This window comes from Phycodurus eques, chromosome 9, assembly GCF_024500275.1.
Source record: "Phycodurus eques isolate BA_2022a chromosome 9, UOR_Pequ_1.1, whole genome shotgun sequence".
Taxonomy (NCBI): domain Eukaryota; kingdom Metazoa; phylum Chordata; class Actinopteri; order Syngnathiformes; family Syngnathidae; genus Phycodurus; species Phycodurus eques.
In genome coordinates, this window is record NC_084533.1 from 28,623,903 (window position 1) to 28,643,522 (window position 19,620).

General features: G+C 47.0%; 4 protein-coding genes across 12 annotated transcripts in view; all 4 read left to right on the forward strand.

The window, feature by feature from the left end:
• The window catches only part of LOC133407442 (protocadherin gamma-C5-like), a 276,972-nt gene that overhangs the window by 132,813 nt on the left and 124,539 nt on the right, over window positions 1-19,620 (forward strand). The gene's annotated exons all lie outside the window — the stretch shown is intronic.
• On the forward strand, window positions 511-4,727 carry LOC133407587 (protocadherin beta-16-like). Its single transcript, XM_061685636.1, has one exon. It carries the CDS (start codon window positions 1,778-1,780, stop codon window positions 4,226-4,228), a length of 2,451 nt encoding a protein of 816 aa, XP_061541620.1. The 5' UTR covers window positions 511-1,777; the 3' UTR covers window positions 4,229-4,727.
• Window positions 9,180-12,735, forward strand: LOC133407592 (protocadherin beta-16-like). Its single transcript, XM_061685641.1, has one exon. It carries the CDS (start codon window positions 9,486-9,488, stop codon window positions 12,003-12,005), a length of 2,520 nt encoding a protein of 839 aa, XP_061541625.1. The 5' UTR covers window positions 9,180-9,485; the 3' UTR covers window positions 12,006-12,735.
• On the forward strand, window positions 14,120-18,729 carry LOC133408042 (protocadherin gamma-A11-like). The gene has a single exon (XM_061686529.1). The coding sequence runs from the start codon at window positions 14,387-14,389 to the stop codon at window positions 16,826-16,828; it is 2,442 nt and encodes an 813-aa protein (XP_061542513.1). The 5' UTR covers window positions 14,120-14,386; the 3' UTR covers window positions 16,829-18,729.

Sequence of the window (19,620 nt, forward strand, 5' to 3'; positions counted from 1 at the left end):
TATAGGAGATGGATGGATGGCAGACAGCTTCTCTGGAGTGCTGTCAAATCAATCAATGAATAAATGAGTTCAATATATGAACCCTCGGCAAGTATGTCTCGAGCGCTGACAGTGATACGCTGTACATTTGACCTTGTTTAACTCAAGCTTCTTATTTTTCAACAACATGATGGGTTTATGGTTGAGCACATCTGCCTCGCAGTGAGTTCGGACGTCTTTGCGGGCTTTTCTTGTTCTCCTCGTGCTCGCATGGTTTCCTCCCACATCCCCAAAACATGCTTCTTAACAGACTTCACTGAAGGTTGCACCTGCGCTTCTAAGTGTGCGCGTGAGTGTGAATGGTTTGTCAAAATGTGACCTGCGATTGAGTCCAGGCTTGCGTGGACCTGATGTCTGTGGTGAGCTGGCTTGAATGGAATTGACATTGAAATCTCGAATTTGATTCAAGTTGGACATGTGTATTACTTCCTTTTTTTAAAAAAAAAAAAAAAAAAAAAAAGCTTGAAGCTTTGTAAACACAGTCTGCTTCAAAGATGATGAAAATATGAATCCTCGAGGGCCTCTGCCACTATAAGACGAAGCTAGGAATGTGCAGGACTGTTGAAAATATTGAGAAAATCCCCCGAATGTTGTTTGCCGACGGGGAAAAAAACAACAACTGAGCAGGATGTCGATGAGTGTGCCAGTCTTGATACATTTGGAAGTTGCTCTTTTGTTTGGCGGACACAAGCGTTGTTTTGAAGAAAATCAAGACTTCTGACAATCATCATGCAAAATAAACTGCAACATTTCCCACTTTAACTCAAAATAAACAGGATTAATGGACAATTATTGCAGAAAAAATGAATTCAAGTTTCAATGTTCCCTTAACTTGATATAATTCTACAATGTAAGTGTTTGGAGAAGACTCATTGTTGTGGCCAGCATGCACATTTACTGATCGTACAGCTTTTCCCTTCGACATTGCAAACTTGAATCCACACTCTTTAAATTCCCCAATGTTTTGAAATGACTGCCCATCAGTCTCTCACACAGTGATAATAAATAGAAATTTCAAAAGGTTTCCTTGGAAACAGTTTCAAAGGAAGGTGTCCAATCCGTTGCGTATCTGTGTTGGTCTGTCATGTCAGAAAGCAATCCAAATAAAAAGGAGTTATGCTCGCTTCATGGAAAATGATGCTCAAAAGTTTAGCAGTTTTGTTCGAACGTGTCAATAGTATATGTTTAGAGCTGCACCGCGTGGTTGCAGTGGGGAAAAGAAACAAATGAAAACGTTAACGTTACGTGGGGACTACTTTGAAGCATATCTGCGCTAAATACATATGTTGCATTGATAAAGTCGAAGAGTGACTGTGATATATGCCGGTCATGTTTGTGTGCACTCGTAAGTCGAGGCAGCAGGTTGCTGCGTATTGTCAATTTAGATTTTCATCTCGTCTGAAATGTGGCGGTGGGAAAGTCAAGCCCTGTCCCAAGCCTGCAGTGTTGCAAAACGGCCTCTTAGGGCCGCTGTAGACCAGAAAGTTGACGAGTGGCTGCAGGATTGGAGCTGCGCCTCCCGTGGAACGTCGACACAACACGGAGACGACGCCGCGGGAGGAGAACGCATCGTTCGACGTGCTTGTCAAATGAAGAATATAGGCCATATATTTGGACCTTGAAGCTGTTTTCCTTCAATTGAGAGTGCGTTGCATCCGGCATTCGACTGCGAGGAGGGTCTTTTTTTGCGTGGAATATCAGCAGAGTGGAGCTCCGCCGGGGAGAATTGGACAGAACAATGAAGGCGCAAGCGGTGATGTTTGTGTCTCTCTTCGCCATCGGCGCAGCGTACGGCCAGGCCAGCTATTCTATTCCGGAGGAAATGAGCAGAGGGTCGGTCGTGGGCGACGTAGCGCAAGATTTAGGTCTGGAAAGGCCACGTTTGATTTCGGGCAAAGCCAAGATTTATTCCAGGAACAATGAAGGATACATCGAGCTGAGCCGAGAGAAAGGACTCCTCCTCGTCAAAGAGCGGATCGACAGAGAGGCTCTTTGCGCACACACCGCGCTTTGTGCGCTGCATTTGGAAATTATTCTGGAGAGTCCTATGGAGTTTTACAGCGTCACTGTGCAGATTACAGACATGAATGACAACGCGCCGAGTTTTGAAAAAAATGAGATGAAATTTAAAATCAGCGAGTCTGCGACCATCGGAGCCAAATTTGTTTTAGAAAGGGCAGTAGATCCGGATGTTGGAATGAACGACCTTCAAAATTATGAATTAAATCCATCGGATCATTTTGCTCTTAAATTGCAAAATAACGCGGATGGAAATCAAAACGTGGAGATGGTTTTACAGAAGCCTTTGGACAGAGAGAAGGAGGAGCAGATGTCGCTCGTGTTGACGGCGGAAGACGGAGGAGAGCCGCGGATGTCGGGAACGATGTTGATTCTTATTACAGTGTTAGACGCTAATGATAATGCGCCCGTTTTTACACAGCACACGTACAAAGCAACCGTGACTGAGAATTCACCTGTCGGGACGATCGTGGCAACTGTGTCGGCCTCGGATGCAGATGGAGGTTTGAACTCTAAAATATCATATTCAATAACAAACACCATGGACAACGTCAGAAATATATTTCAGATCAATCAAGACAATGGCCAGGTTTCATTAATTGGAAATATAGATTTCGAAAAGTCAAAATATTTCCAAATTAATTTACTTGCAAGTGATGAGGGAGGACTCACAGATTCTTGCAAGTTGATTATTGATGTACAAGATGTAAATGACAACAAGCCTGTGATTAACATTATGTCCAAATCAAATGTGATATCGGAGGATGCTGAAATCAATACTGCTGTTACAATGATCAATACAGAAGATTTAGATTCTGAAGAAAATGGAAAGGTGAATTGCTTTATTAACGAAAATGTTCCATTTGTTCTGAAAACCACCAAAAAGTATTACTACAGTTTAGTGACAGACGGGGACTTGGACCGAGAGCGGTCGGCCGAGTACAACATCAGCGTGACGTGCTGTGACGAGGGCGTGGCCTCCCTCTCCAGCAGCGTCACTCTCACCTTGCGCATCTCGGACGTCAACGACAACGCGCCCGTCTTCGAGAGGAGCTCGTACGAGGCCTCCGTTGTGGAAAACAACACGCCGGGTCTCTCCGTCGTCACGCTGAGAGCCAGAGACGCGGACTGGGGCCGGAACGCTCGCGTTTCCTACATCCTGGAGGACTCCTCCGTGAACGGAGTGCCGGCCTCCTCGTTCGTGTCCGTGAACGCCCAAAGCGGCGTCGTCAGCGCCGTGCGCTCCTTCGACTACGAGCGGATGAAGCGGCTGGACTTTGCGGTGCGAGCGCAGGACGGAGGCTCCCCTCCTCTCTGCGGCAACGTGAGCGTGGGCATCCTGATCCGGGACCAGAACGACAACGCCCCTCAGGTCCTGTACCCGGTCCCGCCGCACGCCGAAACGGTGCCTCGTTCGGCAGACGCGGGCTATCTGGTGACTAAAGTGGTGGCCGTGGACGTGGACTCCGGACAGAACGCCTGGCTCTCCTATAAAGTGCAGCACAAATTTGCCACAGACAGGGGGGCGCTGTTTGAAGTGGGCCTCCACAATGGAGAAATGCGAACTGTCCGCCGAGTGACCGATAAAGACGCCGTCAAACAAAGACTGACCGTCGTCGTGGAGGACAACGGGCGGCCCTCTCGTTCGGCCACGGTGGCGGTGAACGTGGCGCTGGCGGACGGCTTCCCCGAAGTGCCGAGGTCGGAGTTCGCCGACGACTTTAGCGAGGACGACGACGACCGGCTGACTTTTTACTTAGTCTCGGCTCTGGTTGCGGTCTCCTTCCTCTTCGTCGCCTGCTCGCTGCTTATCGTATCGCTCAAGGTGTACAGGTGGAGACGGTCTCGCGTCCCGTACCGCTCCGACCTCCCCGTCATTCCGTACTATCCGCCGCGCTACTGCGACACGTTGGGGACGGCGGGGACGCTCCCGCACGTCTACAGTTACGAGGCGTGCGCCGCCGCCAAGAGTCACGTGACGAACACGCAAGCCGTGAGTCAAAGTTTAGTGAGCGTGGACGGAGCGGACGCCGACGTGCCGCGCGGCGGCGAGCAGACGTCGGGGAACTGCTCTCGGATGTCGACTCTGGTGAGTCAAATCAGTACATTTGTTTCAATCTATGTTTGTTTTCAGAATTTATATCATGGAGAAGCCTTGTTCTTGTATTGATACATATTTTAAAGTCATTACATTTCATTTACAGTCGTGTTCAGAACCTGAAAGCTAGGCTTGAGTAAAAGTACACAGAAATAGGGCATCTTCTCGTTGGAAATGGGAGAAGAGATTTGGTGGTGGAAGCTCAAAATAAAGGAAATCCTCAAGGAAAGAGGTTAGCTGAGAAGAAGTGGAACACTGAGAGGAGGAGAACGGAATACATTGAGATGCGATGGAGGGCAAAGGTCGAGGTGGCAAAGGCCAAACGAGACATATGATGACATTTATGCCAGGTTGGACACGAAAGGAGGAGAAAAAGATCTATATAGGTTGGCCAGACTGAGGGAGAGATGGGAAGGATGTGCAGCAGGTTAGGGTGATTAAGGACAGAGATGGAAATGTGTTGACTGGTGCCAGCAGTGTGCTACACAGATGGAAAGAATACTTTGAGGAGTTGATGAATGAGGAAAATGAGAGAGAAGGGAGAGTAGAAGAGGCAAGTGTGGTGGACAAGGAAGTGGCAATGATTAGTAAGGGGGAAGTTAGAAAGGCATGAAAGAGGATGAAAAATGGAAAGGCTGTTGGTCCTGATGACATTGCTGTGAAGGTATGGAAGCATGTAGGAGAGGTGGCTGTGGAGTTTTTGACTAGCTTGTTCAACAGAATTCTAGCGGGTCAGAAGATGCCTGAGGAATGCGAGCAACAGTATGGTTTCATGCCGAAAAACAGTAGCACATAATTTGCCTTGAGGATGTTGATGGAAAAGTCAATGTCAGAAGGAGCGACATTGTCTTTGTAGATCTTGAGAAAGCCTCCGACAGAGTACCCAGAGAGGAACTGTGGTACTGCATGCGGAGGTCTGGAGTGGCAGAGAAGTATGTCAGAATAATACAGGACATGTATGAGGGCAACAGAACAGTGGTGAGGTGTGACAGAGGAGGTGGAGGTGGGGGTGCATCAGGGATCAGCCTCGAGCCCCTTCCTGCTCGCAGTGGGAATGGATAGGCTGACAGATGAGGTCAGACTGGAATCCCCGTGGACCATGATGTTCGCAGATGACGTCGTGATCTGCAGTGAAAGCATCAGTCTAACCTCATCCGTTAGCCTATTCATCACCACTGCAAGCAGGAAGGGGTTCGAGGCTGATCCTTGATGCACTCCCATCCCCACCTCCACCTCCTCTGTCACACCTCACCACTGTCCTGCTGCTCTCATACATGTCCTGTACTTTTCTAACATACTTCTGCCACCTCCAGACTTCCGCATGCAGTACCACAGTTCCTCTCTGGGTACTCTGTCAAAGACTTTCTCTCGATCTACAAAGACACAATGTTGCTCCTTCTGACCTTCTGTACTTTCCCATCAACATCCTCAAGGCAAATAATGCATCTGTGGTACTCTTTCTAGGCATGAAACCATACTGTTGCTCACAAATACTCACTTCTGTCCTGAGTCTAGCCTCCACGACTCTTTCCCATAACTTCATTGTGTGGCTCCTCAACTTTATTCCTCTATAGTTCCCAGAGCTCTGCACATCACCTTTGTTCTTAAAAAGGGGCACCAGTACACTTTTCCTCCATTCCTCAGGCATCTTCTCATGCACTAGAATTCTATTGAACAAGCTGATCAAAGACTCCACAGCCACCTCTTCTCGATGCTTCCATCCCTCCACAGGAATGTCATCAGGACCAACCGCCTTTCCAGTTTTCATCCTCTTTCATGCCTTTCTAACTTCCCCCTTACTAATCATTGCCACTTCCTGGTCCACCACACTTGATGAAGTATGTCAGAATAATACAGGACATGTTTGAGGGCAGCAGGACAGTGGTGAGGTGTGACAGAGGAGTTGAAGGTGGAGGTGGGAGTGCATCAGGGATCAGCCTCGAACCTCTTCCTGCTTGCAGTGGTCATGGATAGGCTGACAGATGAGGTCAGACTGGAATCCCTGTGGACCATGATTTTCGCAGATGACGTTGTGATCTAGGCGGCACGGTGCATGACTGGTTAGAGCGTCTGCATCACAGTTCTGAGGACCGGGGTTCAATCCCCGTCCCCGCCTGTGTGGAGTTTGCATGTTCTGTCCGGGCACTGCGGTTTCCTCCCACATCCCAAAAACATGCATGGTAGGTTCATTGATAACTCCAAATTGCCCGTAGGTGTGTCGACTTCGTTGTGTCAAATGTTTCTCTGTTTAATGACTTTTACTGCTTCTCGAGGTTGTATGACTTGATTTAATACAAATCTCGTAACTTAGAACAAGGTTGTTAAAATACTTGTTGATACTCAGTTGTCTACGAAGTTTGTAAATTTGCTTATTTACAAGCAGGGCTTGACATCAGCTCACCAGCCACTGTGGCGAGTTGTTTCCCAGAGTTACGAGCCGCTCCGCATTTTCTTTAGCTTCACGTTTGTTACGTTTCATACGATTATAGCTCGGTTAAAGAACGAGATTTACAACCCTTTTAAATGTATTTGACCCCTTTGCACAACCAAGCCAAGACGACATGAATTTTTAACGCGACAAGAACCACCATTCCTATCAGACGTCCGAGTCTGAACCATCGCACAGACTTCGGTGAGTCTCTTTTAAGATCTTAAATTCAAAATGAGAGAAAAACAAATTCATTGTTGCATTCCACTTCAGCTGGGCCATGTCTTTCCAATCACTTGCTTTGCAACAGAAGTACGGGACATTCTGCTTTTCCAGCTTTCCAGAAGCTTTCCTGCAACGTAGTCGTTCCACTCTGCGAAGAGTTAGTCGCTGTGTCTGAGAGAGAGACTTTTTTTTTTTCATAGCTTTTTTTTTCATAGACAAGCAAGTTTGGCTGTGAATTCACTTCATCAGTGACAGCAAGCGTGCAGTTGTTGACTATTTCCAACTCGGCAAGAGGTCTCTTATATCCTTATCACCAGGGTACCGGTTTAGTACTCGTCACGTTCGGCCGAAAAAATAAATACTTCTCAGTCCATTCTGTCTGGAATTGCCGGATTTCTACATCCACTTTGCGTTTTTTCGGCCTTCGGAGAGACATTTTGAATCCTGTCTTGTTTCTCAAAGTGTGTCGCGAGGAGCAATGTCATCTCGAGCCAGTTGATCCTTCGTGCAAGCAGCTATTTAGGGCAATTCCACTTGGACAAACTTGCCATCCTATGGGTTTTTGTATCGCCATGATTTAATTGATCACTGCAACCACTCACACACGTTACAACGCATGACATCAGATTAAAATAGTAAAGTCTGGGGGCCATATAAATTAAATTTCAAAGGGGGCCCACTTGTTCAATAGGCCTGGTGTATGATGTCGCATATCGTTTGAGAAAACGACAATGAAATATATTGGCGTGTCGAGGAAGTTGACGCTTGAATACCCAGCATGCCGAGCGGCTTTGGATAAACAGTTGTCGTCTTGGTTGACTTTGTTGTTGATGTTTCTTGTTCATTGTTTCGTAGTAGTCGTAGACATCATGTGTGTTCATCCAACCCTTTTATTATTTTTCACTCACCGTTGGTTCATGTATCCAAAGACCCCGAGTTTCGTCTTGTGATTAATGACCTGTCTCGTTGTCCCTCACTTGTGCAGTCTAGTGGATAATGAATGTCATTGCCCTTTGAAATGAAGAATATCATCATCAAAACCACAATGCTTCTCGGTCGCCTGTACGACACACGCCCTAGTTGACATGAAACTAAACCTGCCAAAGTGGCTCGTGCGAGACGCAATGTTACGAGCGGATGCTGACGTGTCGCATGGCAACCGGCAGATGTCACAAATGTCAACTTTGCTGAGTCAAATATGTCACCATGTCTCCTTTATTTGATATGAGTCAACATGTGTTCACCATTTCCAGTCCCAAGGGGTTCCGGTAAGGTCTCACGCTTCGATCCAAAGTTTCACGTGGTCATTAGGTCATCACCCGATTTTATTGAAGTCACACCATGACCTTTATTTTCCTCAACACAATTTTCCTCGAAAAGAACACATTCAACTTGAAAATAAATACACATTATATAATTTATTTAAGAGCACATTGAAAAACTTGTCACTGAAGCTGATTCAAATCCAAACATTGAACAAAATAAATGAGAACACCAAATTGGACAATTCAACAGGAGCAGGGAACAACTGCAATAAAATGTTGCATGTATAAAACTATAAAATTTGCAACCGGTGCAAAAACACTTTTGTACATTTCACTCAACTTTCTTTCTCTTTTTATCGTCACTGTTATAAAAATCAATATTTTTGAACGATGAGTCGTTGAGCTTCGCCATATTTCTCCTGAACAGCAGCAGGAGGTTGCATGAACGCTGCACGTGTTCAGTGCTTGTCTTTCAAAATATTTTTTTCATAAAAGTCCGAATAGTTGTTCAAAATCTTTTTCATATTAATAATTCATATTCGAGGCTCCTTTTTTTTTTTTTTTTGTTTCTTGTAAGATGGAATGTTTCAATGCAAGTCAGTTGAGAGTGACAACAAAAACATCAAGTGTGTTACCATGTCATGAGCATCTGCACTTTTTTTACCCCGTTAAATGTTTGCCAAGAACAAATGTTGATGGTTTTTCCCATTTTTGAGCTGCAATGTCGCTGTCCATGGTGTTGGACGGTTTTTTTAACAACAGCCCATGTTGACATTACAGTGCAACATTATTTCAACAGGACTTTTCAAATGTCATTGATCCGCATTGCTGAATCATGATGACTTATGACACTCAATATTTTTTTTTATTTTAATTGTTCCAAGGCAAGATGGTAATGTTAATAATAATAATAAGATTGAAAAGTTCATCATTTTGTTCCATATTCTTGAAAAAAAATCATATCTCCAAACCAGATCAAATTTCGTTGTATTTTTTTCTTTTTGTGTCCGTTCGTTGTTTGCAAACGGTTTCATAATTTTGATACTATTTCATTGTAGCCTATCCGGTCGTGGCCCTTGACTAGATCTCTTCCGTGCCTATTTGCACACGCTGGCAGGGCTGCATTTCGCTCGCAGCTTCACTTTGTCCGCTGTGCCTCGCTCGTCCTTCCACATTTTGGACTCTAAGAGACGCTGTTGGCCTGTATATCATTTGGCGTGTGTTGTCGTCATGCAGTCCTCCCTGCAAGTGACGAGGCACTCGAGAGCAGATTTTCTCTCTTTTGTTGGCGGCGAGGTGAAAGAACGACGGTCTGCGCTTCACATTTATTTGCATGTCAGCTTCGACGTGGTGAGCAGGAAACGGATTACTGACCGAAACATATCATCGCTGTCTTTTGATTTTCGTCCTCATGGATATTCGCGGGCCTCGCCTTTTCTGGTGCGCGACATGGAGGTTGTTTTTTGGATGGCGACGGCAAATAGGAACGCTCGTGTTTCTGCTTCGGCTGGTCACCACGGTAGGTGGTCAGATTCGTTATTCTATTCCCGAGGAGATGAAGAAAGGCTCCGTGATCGGAAATGTGGCGCGAGATCTCGGGTGGGACATGAAGAGACTCGTTTCAGGGCGCGCCCGCATCGTGACGGGAGGAAACATCCAGTACGCGGAGCTGAAGACAGACAAAGGGCTTCTGGTCGTCAACGACAGAATTGACCGAGAGCATCTTTGTGGAGATGTGACGCCGTGCAGCTTCAGCTTCGAGATCATTTTAGAAAACCCCATCGAGCTGCACAGGATCGTTGTTGAGGTTTTGGACATCAACGATCATGCCCCCGTTTTTGAAAATAAGGATGAAGCGCTCATGTTTGACATTAGTGAAGGTGCTGCAGTTGGAGTGCGCTTTCCCCTGCCGAGTGCTGAGGATCAAGATGTGGGGCAAAATGCGTTGCAAAATTACATTTTGCCAGCAAACGACAATTTTATTCTGAATCAGCATGCAAATCCAGATGGCAGAAAATATGTGGAAATGGTGCTCCAGAAGCCTTTAGACCGAGAGAGACGTCCCCGCTTGTCTTTCAAATTAATTGCGGTTGATGGAGGAACGCCACAGAGATCCGGTACCGTGAATATAGAAATAAATGTCTTAGATGCAAATGACAACGAGCCCATATTTAACCAGTCAGCATATAAGGCGACTGTTTTGGAAAACACAATGAAAGGAAGAAGTATAATTCGAGTAAATGCGACAGACGCTGACAGTGGTTCCAATGGACTCATCACTTACAGTTTGTCGCGAATGAAAGGAAGCGCAGCAGATATATTTCAAATTGATGGAGACACTGGCACAATTTACGTGTCTGGTCAAATCGACTATGAGAAGAACAAAAAGTATGAAGTGAGAGTGGAAGCAAAAGATCAAGGTGGGCTGATTGGGACCAGTAAAGTAATCATTGACGTTATTGACGTCAATGACAATGCTCCAGTAATTAACATCATGTCATTTTCAAGTCCTCTGTCCGAGGATTCACCGCCGGGTACAACAGTTGCAGTTCTGAACATAAAAGATGTCGACTCTGACAGAAACGGAGAAATAAAATGTTCCGTGGATGGAAAACTTCCCTTTAAACTGGAGACGTCGCTGACAAACTATTACAATTTAATTTCCGATCACTATTTTGATCGAGAATCCGTCTCGGAATATAACATCACAATTCGAGCCACTGACCTCGGAACGCCTCCTCTTTCCAGCTCAACAAAGTTACATCTTCGAATCTCCGACGTGAATGACAACGCGCCTGTATTTGATCAAAACATTTATTCCGCTTACGTCGCGGAGAATAATTCTCCCGGCGTTTCCATCTTGGCTGTCACTGCTCGAGATGCTGATTGGAATCAAAACGCGAGAATATCTTATCTTTTAGAGGACACTCAGATGAGTGGCAGTCCAGTTTCCACCTTTGTTTCTTTGAATTCTCAAAGCGGCGTCGTCAGCGCCGTGCGCTCCTTCGACTACGAGCGGATGAAGCGGCTGGACTTTGCGGTGCGAGCGCAGGACGGAGGCTCCCCTCCTCTCTGCGGCAACGTGAGCGTGGGCATCCTGATCCGGGACCAGAACGACAACGCCCCTCAGGTCCTGTACCCGGTCCCGCCGCACGCCGAAACGGTGCCTCGTTCGGCAGACGCGGGCTATCTGGTGACTAAAGTGGTGGCCGTGGACGTGGACTCCGGACAGAACGCCTGGCTCTCCTATAAAGTGCAGCACAAATTTGCCACAGACAGGGGGGCGCTGTTTGAAGTGGGCCTCCACAATGGAGAAATGCGAACTGTCCGCCGAGTGACCGATAAAGACGCCGTCAAACAAAGACTGACCGTCGTCGTGGAGGACAACGGGCGGCCCTCTCGTTCGGCCACGGTGGCGGTGAACGTGGCGCTGGCGGACGGCTTCCCCGAAGTGCCGAGGTCGGAGTTCGCCGACGACTTTAGCGAGGACGACGACGACCGGCTGACTTTTTACTTGGTCTCGGCTCTGGTTGCGGTCTCCTTCCTCTTCGTCGCCTCTTTGCTGCTTATCGTATCGCTCAAGGTGTACAGGTGGAGACGGTCTCGCGTCTTGTACCGCTCCGACCTCCCCGTCATTCCGTACTATCCGCCGCGCTACTGCGACACGTTGGGGACGGCGGGGACGCTCCCGCACGTCTACAGTTACGAGGCGTGCGCCGCCGCCAAAGGTCACGTGATGAACACGCAACCCGTGAGTCAAAGTTTAGTGAGCGTGGACGGAGCGGACGCCGACGTGCCGCGCGGCGGCGAGCAGACGTCGGGGAACTGCTCTCGGATGTCGACTCTGGTGAGTCAGATGTTTCTCTGTTTCATGACTTTTACTGCTTGTCGAGGTTGTATGACTTGTTTTGCTTTGTTGCTGAAAGGTTGATGTTTTGAAGTTAATGCAAATCTTGTAACTGAGCAAAATTGTGAAGATATTTGTTGATGCTCGGTTGACTTTGTAGTTTGTCAATTTGCTTACTTACAAGCAAGATTTGACATTCGCTTTTTTGCTCACCGACCACTGTGGCTATACACTGTAAAAACCAAGTAACCTGACTGCCTTAAAATTTTGAGTTCAGAGAGCTAATGATATTTCTAGTTCAATACACTTCCATGTAAGTTGATGGCACTTTCAAGAATAAGTTAAATTGATTAATATGAAGGTGATAAACGGTTAGCTCAACCTGATATTCTAAGTTCGACGAACAAGGAATTTTAAGTTGTATGAAGTAAATGCCGAGTTGAGGTGACATTGCATGACAAGTCCAACCAACAAACACGTATTTCTGCATTTGTTTCTCAAACATGGAACCGGGTTTTTCCAACTCAGCCTATGAGTCGAATCGACATCAAATTTTCTGGCAGCCAGGTTAGCCCTTTTTTCATAGCTCAAGTGACAAGCTGCTTCGTTTTGCTGTCAACTCACTTCATCAATGACGGCAAGCGTGCACGTGTTGACTATTTCCAACTCGGTTAAAGGTCTCTTATATCTGCATCATCAGGGTACCGACCGGTTTGGTACTTGTTGCGTTCGGCAGACAAAATAAATACTTCTCAGTCCATTCCGTCTGGAACTGCCGGTTTTCAACATCCACTTTGTGTTTTTTTTGGCTTTCAGAGCGACATTTTGAAGCCTCTCTTGTTTCTCTAACTTTGTCGCGACTAGCAATGTCGTCTCAACTTATTTTTCTTGTTTCAACACTGCAGACGACATGTGACATAGGAAGGATTAGGGTGGGTTAAGTTAGTGGGAAACATACTAACGGCGCCACATTTTTATCAAATACTTCTTTTCCCGTCTGGAAGCAGTCGGGCGTGTTTTACAGGTGTACAACAGCCAATCATAGTGTCGCGGCTCGTGACCTGGAGCCAGTAATATTGGAGCAGGGTGTGTCCTGTCCAGAAACTATGTGCGAATACTGATCACGCAAGACTGAGATGCACCTGTTTCCATGTCATAGTTATACATGATGACTCGTTTCAACCAACAGACGTCACTCCCATGCCTATGTGGCGGCCATGTTGAATGTGGCAACACTCAATTGTATTGACGTGGTGGCCGCGATGGCACGAGTTCTATCAATTGTCGCATAGAGTTCTGCGCAGCGAGAGCACATATGGCTGCGGTGTTCACTCAAAGAGCAATACGATAATATGGAACATGCTATTTTGGGTGCAGTAATGTTTTTTTTTTTTTTTTTTTGTCAAGCTATTCATCGATGGCAAAGCATTTGGAACTAGGAAGCACACTAATTTGTCGTGACTCACGAAAGCGCGTGGCCTATGACAAATATGTCAGCAATGTCGACATAAAGCACATGAGTGTTGAAAGTTTGGATGAAATAGAAAACTTTTCAAACATTTTCACGTTTTAAAAAAATATTTATTTCCAATATATTGGTACCTTACTGGGCATTTTAGGACATGAAAAAGCACAAAACCAATTTTGTACTGTACAGTAATATGGGAAAATGGCCACAAAAAAATTAAAAATGGCTTCAATCGAACGGGCAATCAGCTGTAACAGACGATCCTCTGACCATAATCGTCTGTTGAATCGAGGTTCCACTGTATGTTAATATTCTGGAATTCGACATTGTAAAGATGAAGCCTCATCAGTAATGCATTTTTTTATTATTGTTGTCATATCAAATAATGATAAGAGGGAGTGGACGAGTCGTGCATTGTACTTTTCCAAATGATGTTTCGCTCGCCCCAAAGTGAGCAGTGAGCTCCTCGTGCAGTCTTGTCTCTGTCCATGGTGCTGAAGGGCAGCTTCCAAGGGATTTGTTGACCAGCGCTCGTTCTGAAGAATTCCAATCAATAATCATCATTTATATCACTTGTATTACTCTTCCGCGCACACCTTCCTTCCTGTAACTGTGTTGATTGACTGTTTGTTCAGGTGACAACCTCAACTCGGAAAATTTATATTTATGTAAATTTTTGTATGACATTTAATGCAGTTATTTAACAGGACGGAGCATAGTCAAGATGTTTTTTTTCCCCTCCCATGTTGAAGCTTTTATTCTAAGTGGGCAGTTTGGCATATCGGCCTCTAAGGGGCGCTGTTACATGGTAAATGGATGTGTTGGCGCTGTGTGATGCAGTGCAGCTCCCTCCTCTGTCGCTGCCATTTGGCACCAGAGAGCTTTGCGTGAACAACGTACAATCGTTGAGCTCAGATAACGCGCATCTGATTGCGCCTGCTTTGGTTCTGTCGTTTTTTCGATTGCTTGACTTTCTTGGAATATTGTAAATTTTCATATGGAGGCGAAAAACATTCATCCGAGCCGAGGAGGAATGCGATGGCGACGCGCGGCCTGCCTCTTTGTCTTTTGGTGTTTTTTTCTCAACGCAACCGAGGCCCAAATCCGCTACTCGATCCCCGAGGAGATGAAAAAAGGCTCGCTCGTCGGAAATGTGGCCCAAGATCTCGGTTTGGATCTGAAAAGACTCCGTTCTGGGCGGGCCCGCATCGTGACCGGGGAGAACGTCCAGTACGCCGAGCTGAGGGCGGACAAAGGGCTCCTGGTTGTCCGTGAGAGGATAGATCGAGAACAGCTGTGTGGAGACGTGACGCCGTGCAGCTTCACCTTCGAGATTTTGTTGGAAAACCCCATGGAATTGCACCCGGTCACCATCGAAGTGTTGGACGTCAACGACAACGCGCCCACTTTTAAAAATAATTATTTGCAATTTGAAATGAGCGAATTGGCTGCACTTGGCTCCCGTTTTGTTCTGGAGAGTCCGTATGATGCTGACGTGGGTACAAACGGCGTGCAGAGTTACGTTTTAACACCGAGTGATCATTTTGTGTTGAAGCAACACGTCAGTCCGGGAGGAAGTAAACATGCAGAAATGGTCCTGCAGAAAGCCTTAGACAGAGAACAGCAGCCGCGACTTTCCCTTAAATTAGTGGCTGTGGACGGTGGGAATCCACAGAGGTCAGGTACGGTAAATATTGAAATTAATATTTTAGACATAAATGATAATGTTCCTGTGTTTAATCAAACCGTTTACAAAGCAAAAGTGACTGAAAATGCAGCAAAAGGCACTCACGTTCTGACTGTGAATGCCACTGATGCCGATAGCGGTTCAAATGGGAAAGTCACATACTCGTTTTCAAAATCAAATGCAGAAATCGCAGATTTGTTTCATATCGATGAGCTGACAGGATGCATTTCGGTTGTAAACCAAATTGATTATGAAAAAGACAAAACGATCGAGTTCATGGTTGACGCCAAAGATCAAGGAGGACTGAGTGAGTCCACCAAAGTGGAAATCGAAGTCCTGGATTTGAATGATAACGTCCCCGTCCTCAACGTGATGTCCTTCACGAGTCCGGTTTCAGAAGACTCCCCGGCTGGTACCACGATTGGTATCATGAACGTGAAAGACCAGGATTCTGGCGAAAACGGTCACGTGAGGTGCGCCATCCAAGGCCGCGTTCCATTTCGCATGAAATCCAACGTGCGAAATTATTTTGCCTTGGTGACCGATGCCGATTTCGATCGCGAAAGCGTGTCCGAATATAACATCACGGTCGTCGCGTCGGACGCCGGCTCGCCTCCCCTCTCCGCCGAGAGAACTTTTCATTTGAAAGTTTCCGACGTGAACGACAACGCTCCTGTGTTTGCCGTCAGCTTTTATCGTGCCGACCTCGCCGAAAACAACTCGCCGGGTGTTTCCGTGCTGAGAGTGAGCGCCAAAGACCCAGATGAAAACCAGAACGCTCGTGTCTCTTACATGTTGGAGCAGGGCGAGATCGGGGGAACTCCGATTGCCTCGTTTGTGTCCGTGAACGCCCAAAGCGGCGTCGTCAGCGCCGTGCGCTCCTTCGACTACGAGCGGATGAAGCGGCTGGACTTTGCGGTGCGAGCGCAGGACGGAGGCTCCCCTCCTCTCTGCGGCAACGTGAGCGTGGGCATCCTGATCCGGGACCAGAACGACAACGCCCCTCAGGTCCTGTACCCGGTCCCGCCGCACGCCGAAACGGTGCCTCGTTCGGCAGACGCGGGCTATCTGGTGACTAAAGTGGTGGCCGTGGACGTGGACTCCGGACAGAACGCCTGGCTCTCCTATAAAGTGCAGCACAAATTTGCCACAGACAGGGGGGCGCTGTTTGAAGTGGGCCTCCACAATGGAGAAATGCGAACTGTCCGCCGAGTGACCGATAAAGACGCCGTCAAACAAAGACTGACCGTCGTCGTGGAGGACAACGGGCGGCCCTCTCGTTCGGCCACGGTGGCGGTGAACGTGGCGCTGGCGGACGGCTTCCCCGAAGTGCCGAGGTCGGAGTTCGCCGACGACTTTAGCGAGGACGACGACGACCGGCTGACTTTTTACTTGGTCTCGGCTCTGGCTGCGGTCTCCTTCCTCTTCGTCGCCTCTTTGCTGCTTATCGTATCGCTCAAGGTGTACAGGTGGAGACGGTCTCGCGTCCCGTACCGCTCCGACCTCCCCGTCATTCCGTATTACCCGCCGCGCTACTGCGACACGTTGGGGACGGCGGGGACGCTCCCGCACGTCTACAGTTACGAGGCGTGCGCCGCCGCCAAAGGTCACGTGACGAACACGCAAGCCGTGAGTCAAAGTTTAGTGAGCGTGGACGGAGCGGACGCCGACGTGCCGCGCGGCGGCGAGCAGACGTCGGGGAACTGCTCTCGGATGTCGACTCTGGTGAGTCAAATCAGTACATTTGTATGAATGTTGATTGTTGTCAGTTGATTTGAAATTGATACATATTTTAAAGTCATTGCGTGTCTCTTACAGTCTTGTATTCAGTATCTTTAAGCAATACTTGAGTATAAGTATACAGAAAATATTTTACTGGAAGTTCGTCACCTTAAAAATATTCAAGAATAGTCTTGAGTAAAAGTTTAATCTTTGACGTAAAACCGCATGCTCCTTATTGTCTCGAATGTAATTTTCTGATCTTCGATGTGACCGTTCATGGCGATTGGAAGCAGTGGCATCATTCGGCCTATTTTAATCTGAAATGTTCTTTCGTCACCCTCAATGATTTTGAGTTTTGAGTTTTTATGAATTATTTTTTTATTTAAAAGGTATTTTTATCTGGCTGTCACCATTGAATCTTTTTCACATGGATTATTGGCCAACTTGTCGAATAATCATCGCCCTGCCCCCTTCCCCAAACGGATCAATTTCGTTCTTTTTTTTGACTAACATGCATTTCATTCTCATTTATGACTTCGCTCCTTAAACTGCATATGTTGGTACTGAGTACATGGTATAAATTTGGTTACAGAATTGGAGCAATTTTAGCAAAATGTTAAATGCTTAGCAATCGCGATTAGCATCATCATGCCAATTACCATTTTACGTCCAAAAACACTAGCGACCAATCAGCTCACTCATAAATCATGTCATATGTCCCTTACGCATCGAACAGTGTCTTCGAAATCGCTTCCAGGCGCTCCTCTGTCGTTCTGTGGCAAAGTTCATCAGTGGCCTGACACTGTGTCCATCTGCAGTCAATGTCCATGTGAAACATGAGTTCTTGCGGCGCAAACATAATTTAGAGGGGAACTTTCTTGGTTTTATTTTTTGGGGCCAGACGGAACTTCGAGGCAGTAATTTTGCATCAACCGATTTTTAAGTGGACTTAGCCGAGTTAATTCATTTTTTCCCCCCACCGCCCAACTCGCACTGCACCCGCCGACCCTTATGGCCCCTCCCACAGGTGGTGAGCCCATGGGAAGGGGGACCCACGTTACCCTTTCGGGCTCGGCCCGGCCACCGGGCGCTCGCCTTCGAGCCCCGCCTCCGGTCCCGGCTCCAGAGGGGGTCCCCGGTGACCCGCGTCCGGGCAAGGGAAACCTCGATCCGTTCAACGTATTCTTCATACGTATTCTTCTTGACCCTACCGGGGGCTCGAAGCCCCAGACAACTTAGCTCCTGGGATCATTGGGACACACAAACCCCTCCGCCACGATAAGGTGACGGCTTCCAGCAGGGGTGTTATAATGATAATGAATATGAAATATTTTAATCACTTCTCCACACATATTGAAGTGTCGGAGTCCTGACGAATGAGTTGAGGGAACGACAAGGCTCACTTCAGCATCCGAGTCACCTCACAGTGATATACCAATTTTCCACCTTTAAAACAGATGGCATTCGTTGATGCTTCCGCCCACCAAGTAGCTGGCAATTGCAGCTGTTGATTTGATTTTGATTTCATTGTTAATCCATCCGTCCGTCCGCTCCGTACCGCTTATCCTCACGGGGGACGTGGGCGTGCTGGAGCCTGTCCCAGCTATCTTCAGGCGAGAGGTGGAGTACACCCTCAACTGGTCGCCACCCAATCGCAGGGCACATCGAAACAAACGACCATTCCCGCTCACATTCACACCTGCGGGCAATTCAAGTCTTCAATTAACCTGCCATGTATCTTTTTGGGATGTGGGAGGCAACCGGAGTACCCGGAGAAAACCCACGCAGGCACGGGGAGATCATGCAAACTCCACACAGGCGAGGACGGATTTGAACCCGGGTCCTCAGTACTGTGAGGCGGCTGTGCTCGTCAGTAGGAAATTGTTCTCTGTAATTTTTTTGTTCATAGAACATGCCCCCCCCCCCCCCCCCCCCCCCCCCCCCCCCCCCCCCCCCCCCCCCCCCCATCTATAAAGCCTCGTGATGCCCCAATGTGAAGTATTCCAAAAAGTGAGTCGTTCCAGTTGAGATCGTTTATTTTCTTCTTCAGTAGTGGAGTTAAAGATCTGCCTGTTGGGTAATGAACGAAGTTGGACAGGGCGTCACGTGACGCCGCCATGGGCGACAGAGATCCAGAGACACTTCCGGTGTGCCCACATCCATCAAGACTTTCTGATTACATGCGTCTCACTTTCACGAACGCCCCGCACCAGCAATCCGACCACATCACTGGACAATTCTTCTGCTTTTTGCCCACAGTTTAGTTTTTACGTGAGCGAACAAGTTTGGGGGATTTTATTTTTTCATACGGGTTGCAAAGATGGTTTGGTAGAATGTATTGGAGACAAAGAAGAAATTCTGTTTTTAATGTCGTGGAGTAAACGTGAAAGTTGTCAAATAATGACGCAGGCTATTTTACAAAACCGTGCAAATTCTATCAAGAATTGGAACTTTGCACGTCAACTACATTTTCAAGCATTTTTATTTTCTGTTGGATAAGTATTTTTCAAGCATTGTCTTAATTGGGTAATCATGGTTTTCTAGCCATGATTATGAAGGACAATGAAAAGTAAAGAACTTTGGGTCACAACTGAACTGTGCTGAGCTGGATGTTGATTGTCGCTGTCCGTGGTGCTGGAAATGCTTGGAGCTGACATCAATTCAGGCGCACCTCAAGTTGTCGCAGCTGTTGCACTCTTCCTGCTTTTTCTCGTCTCTGGAATCGCACTCAACGTTTATTCATCTTCGAAGAACTTTGGTTTATGTTTGACAATAGTCTTGGTTACATATTGGATACATTTGTTCAAGTCAGAAAACGTGAA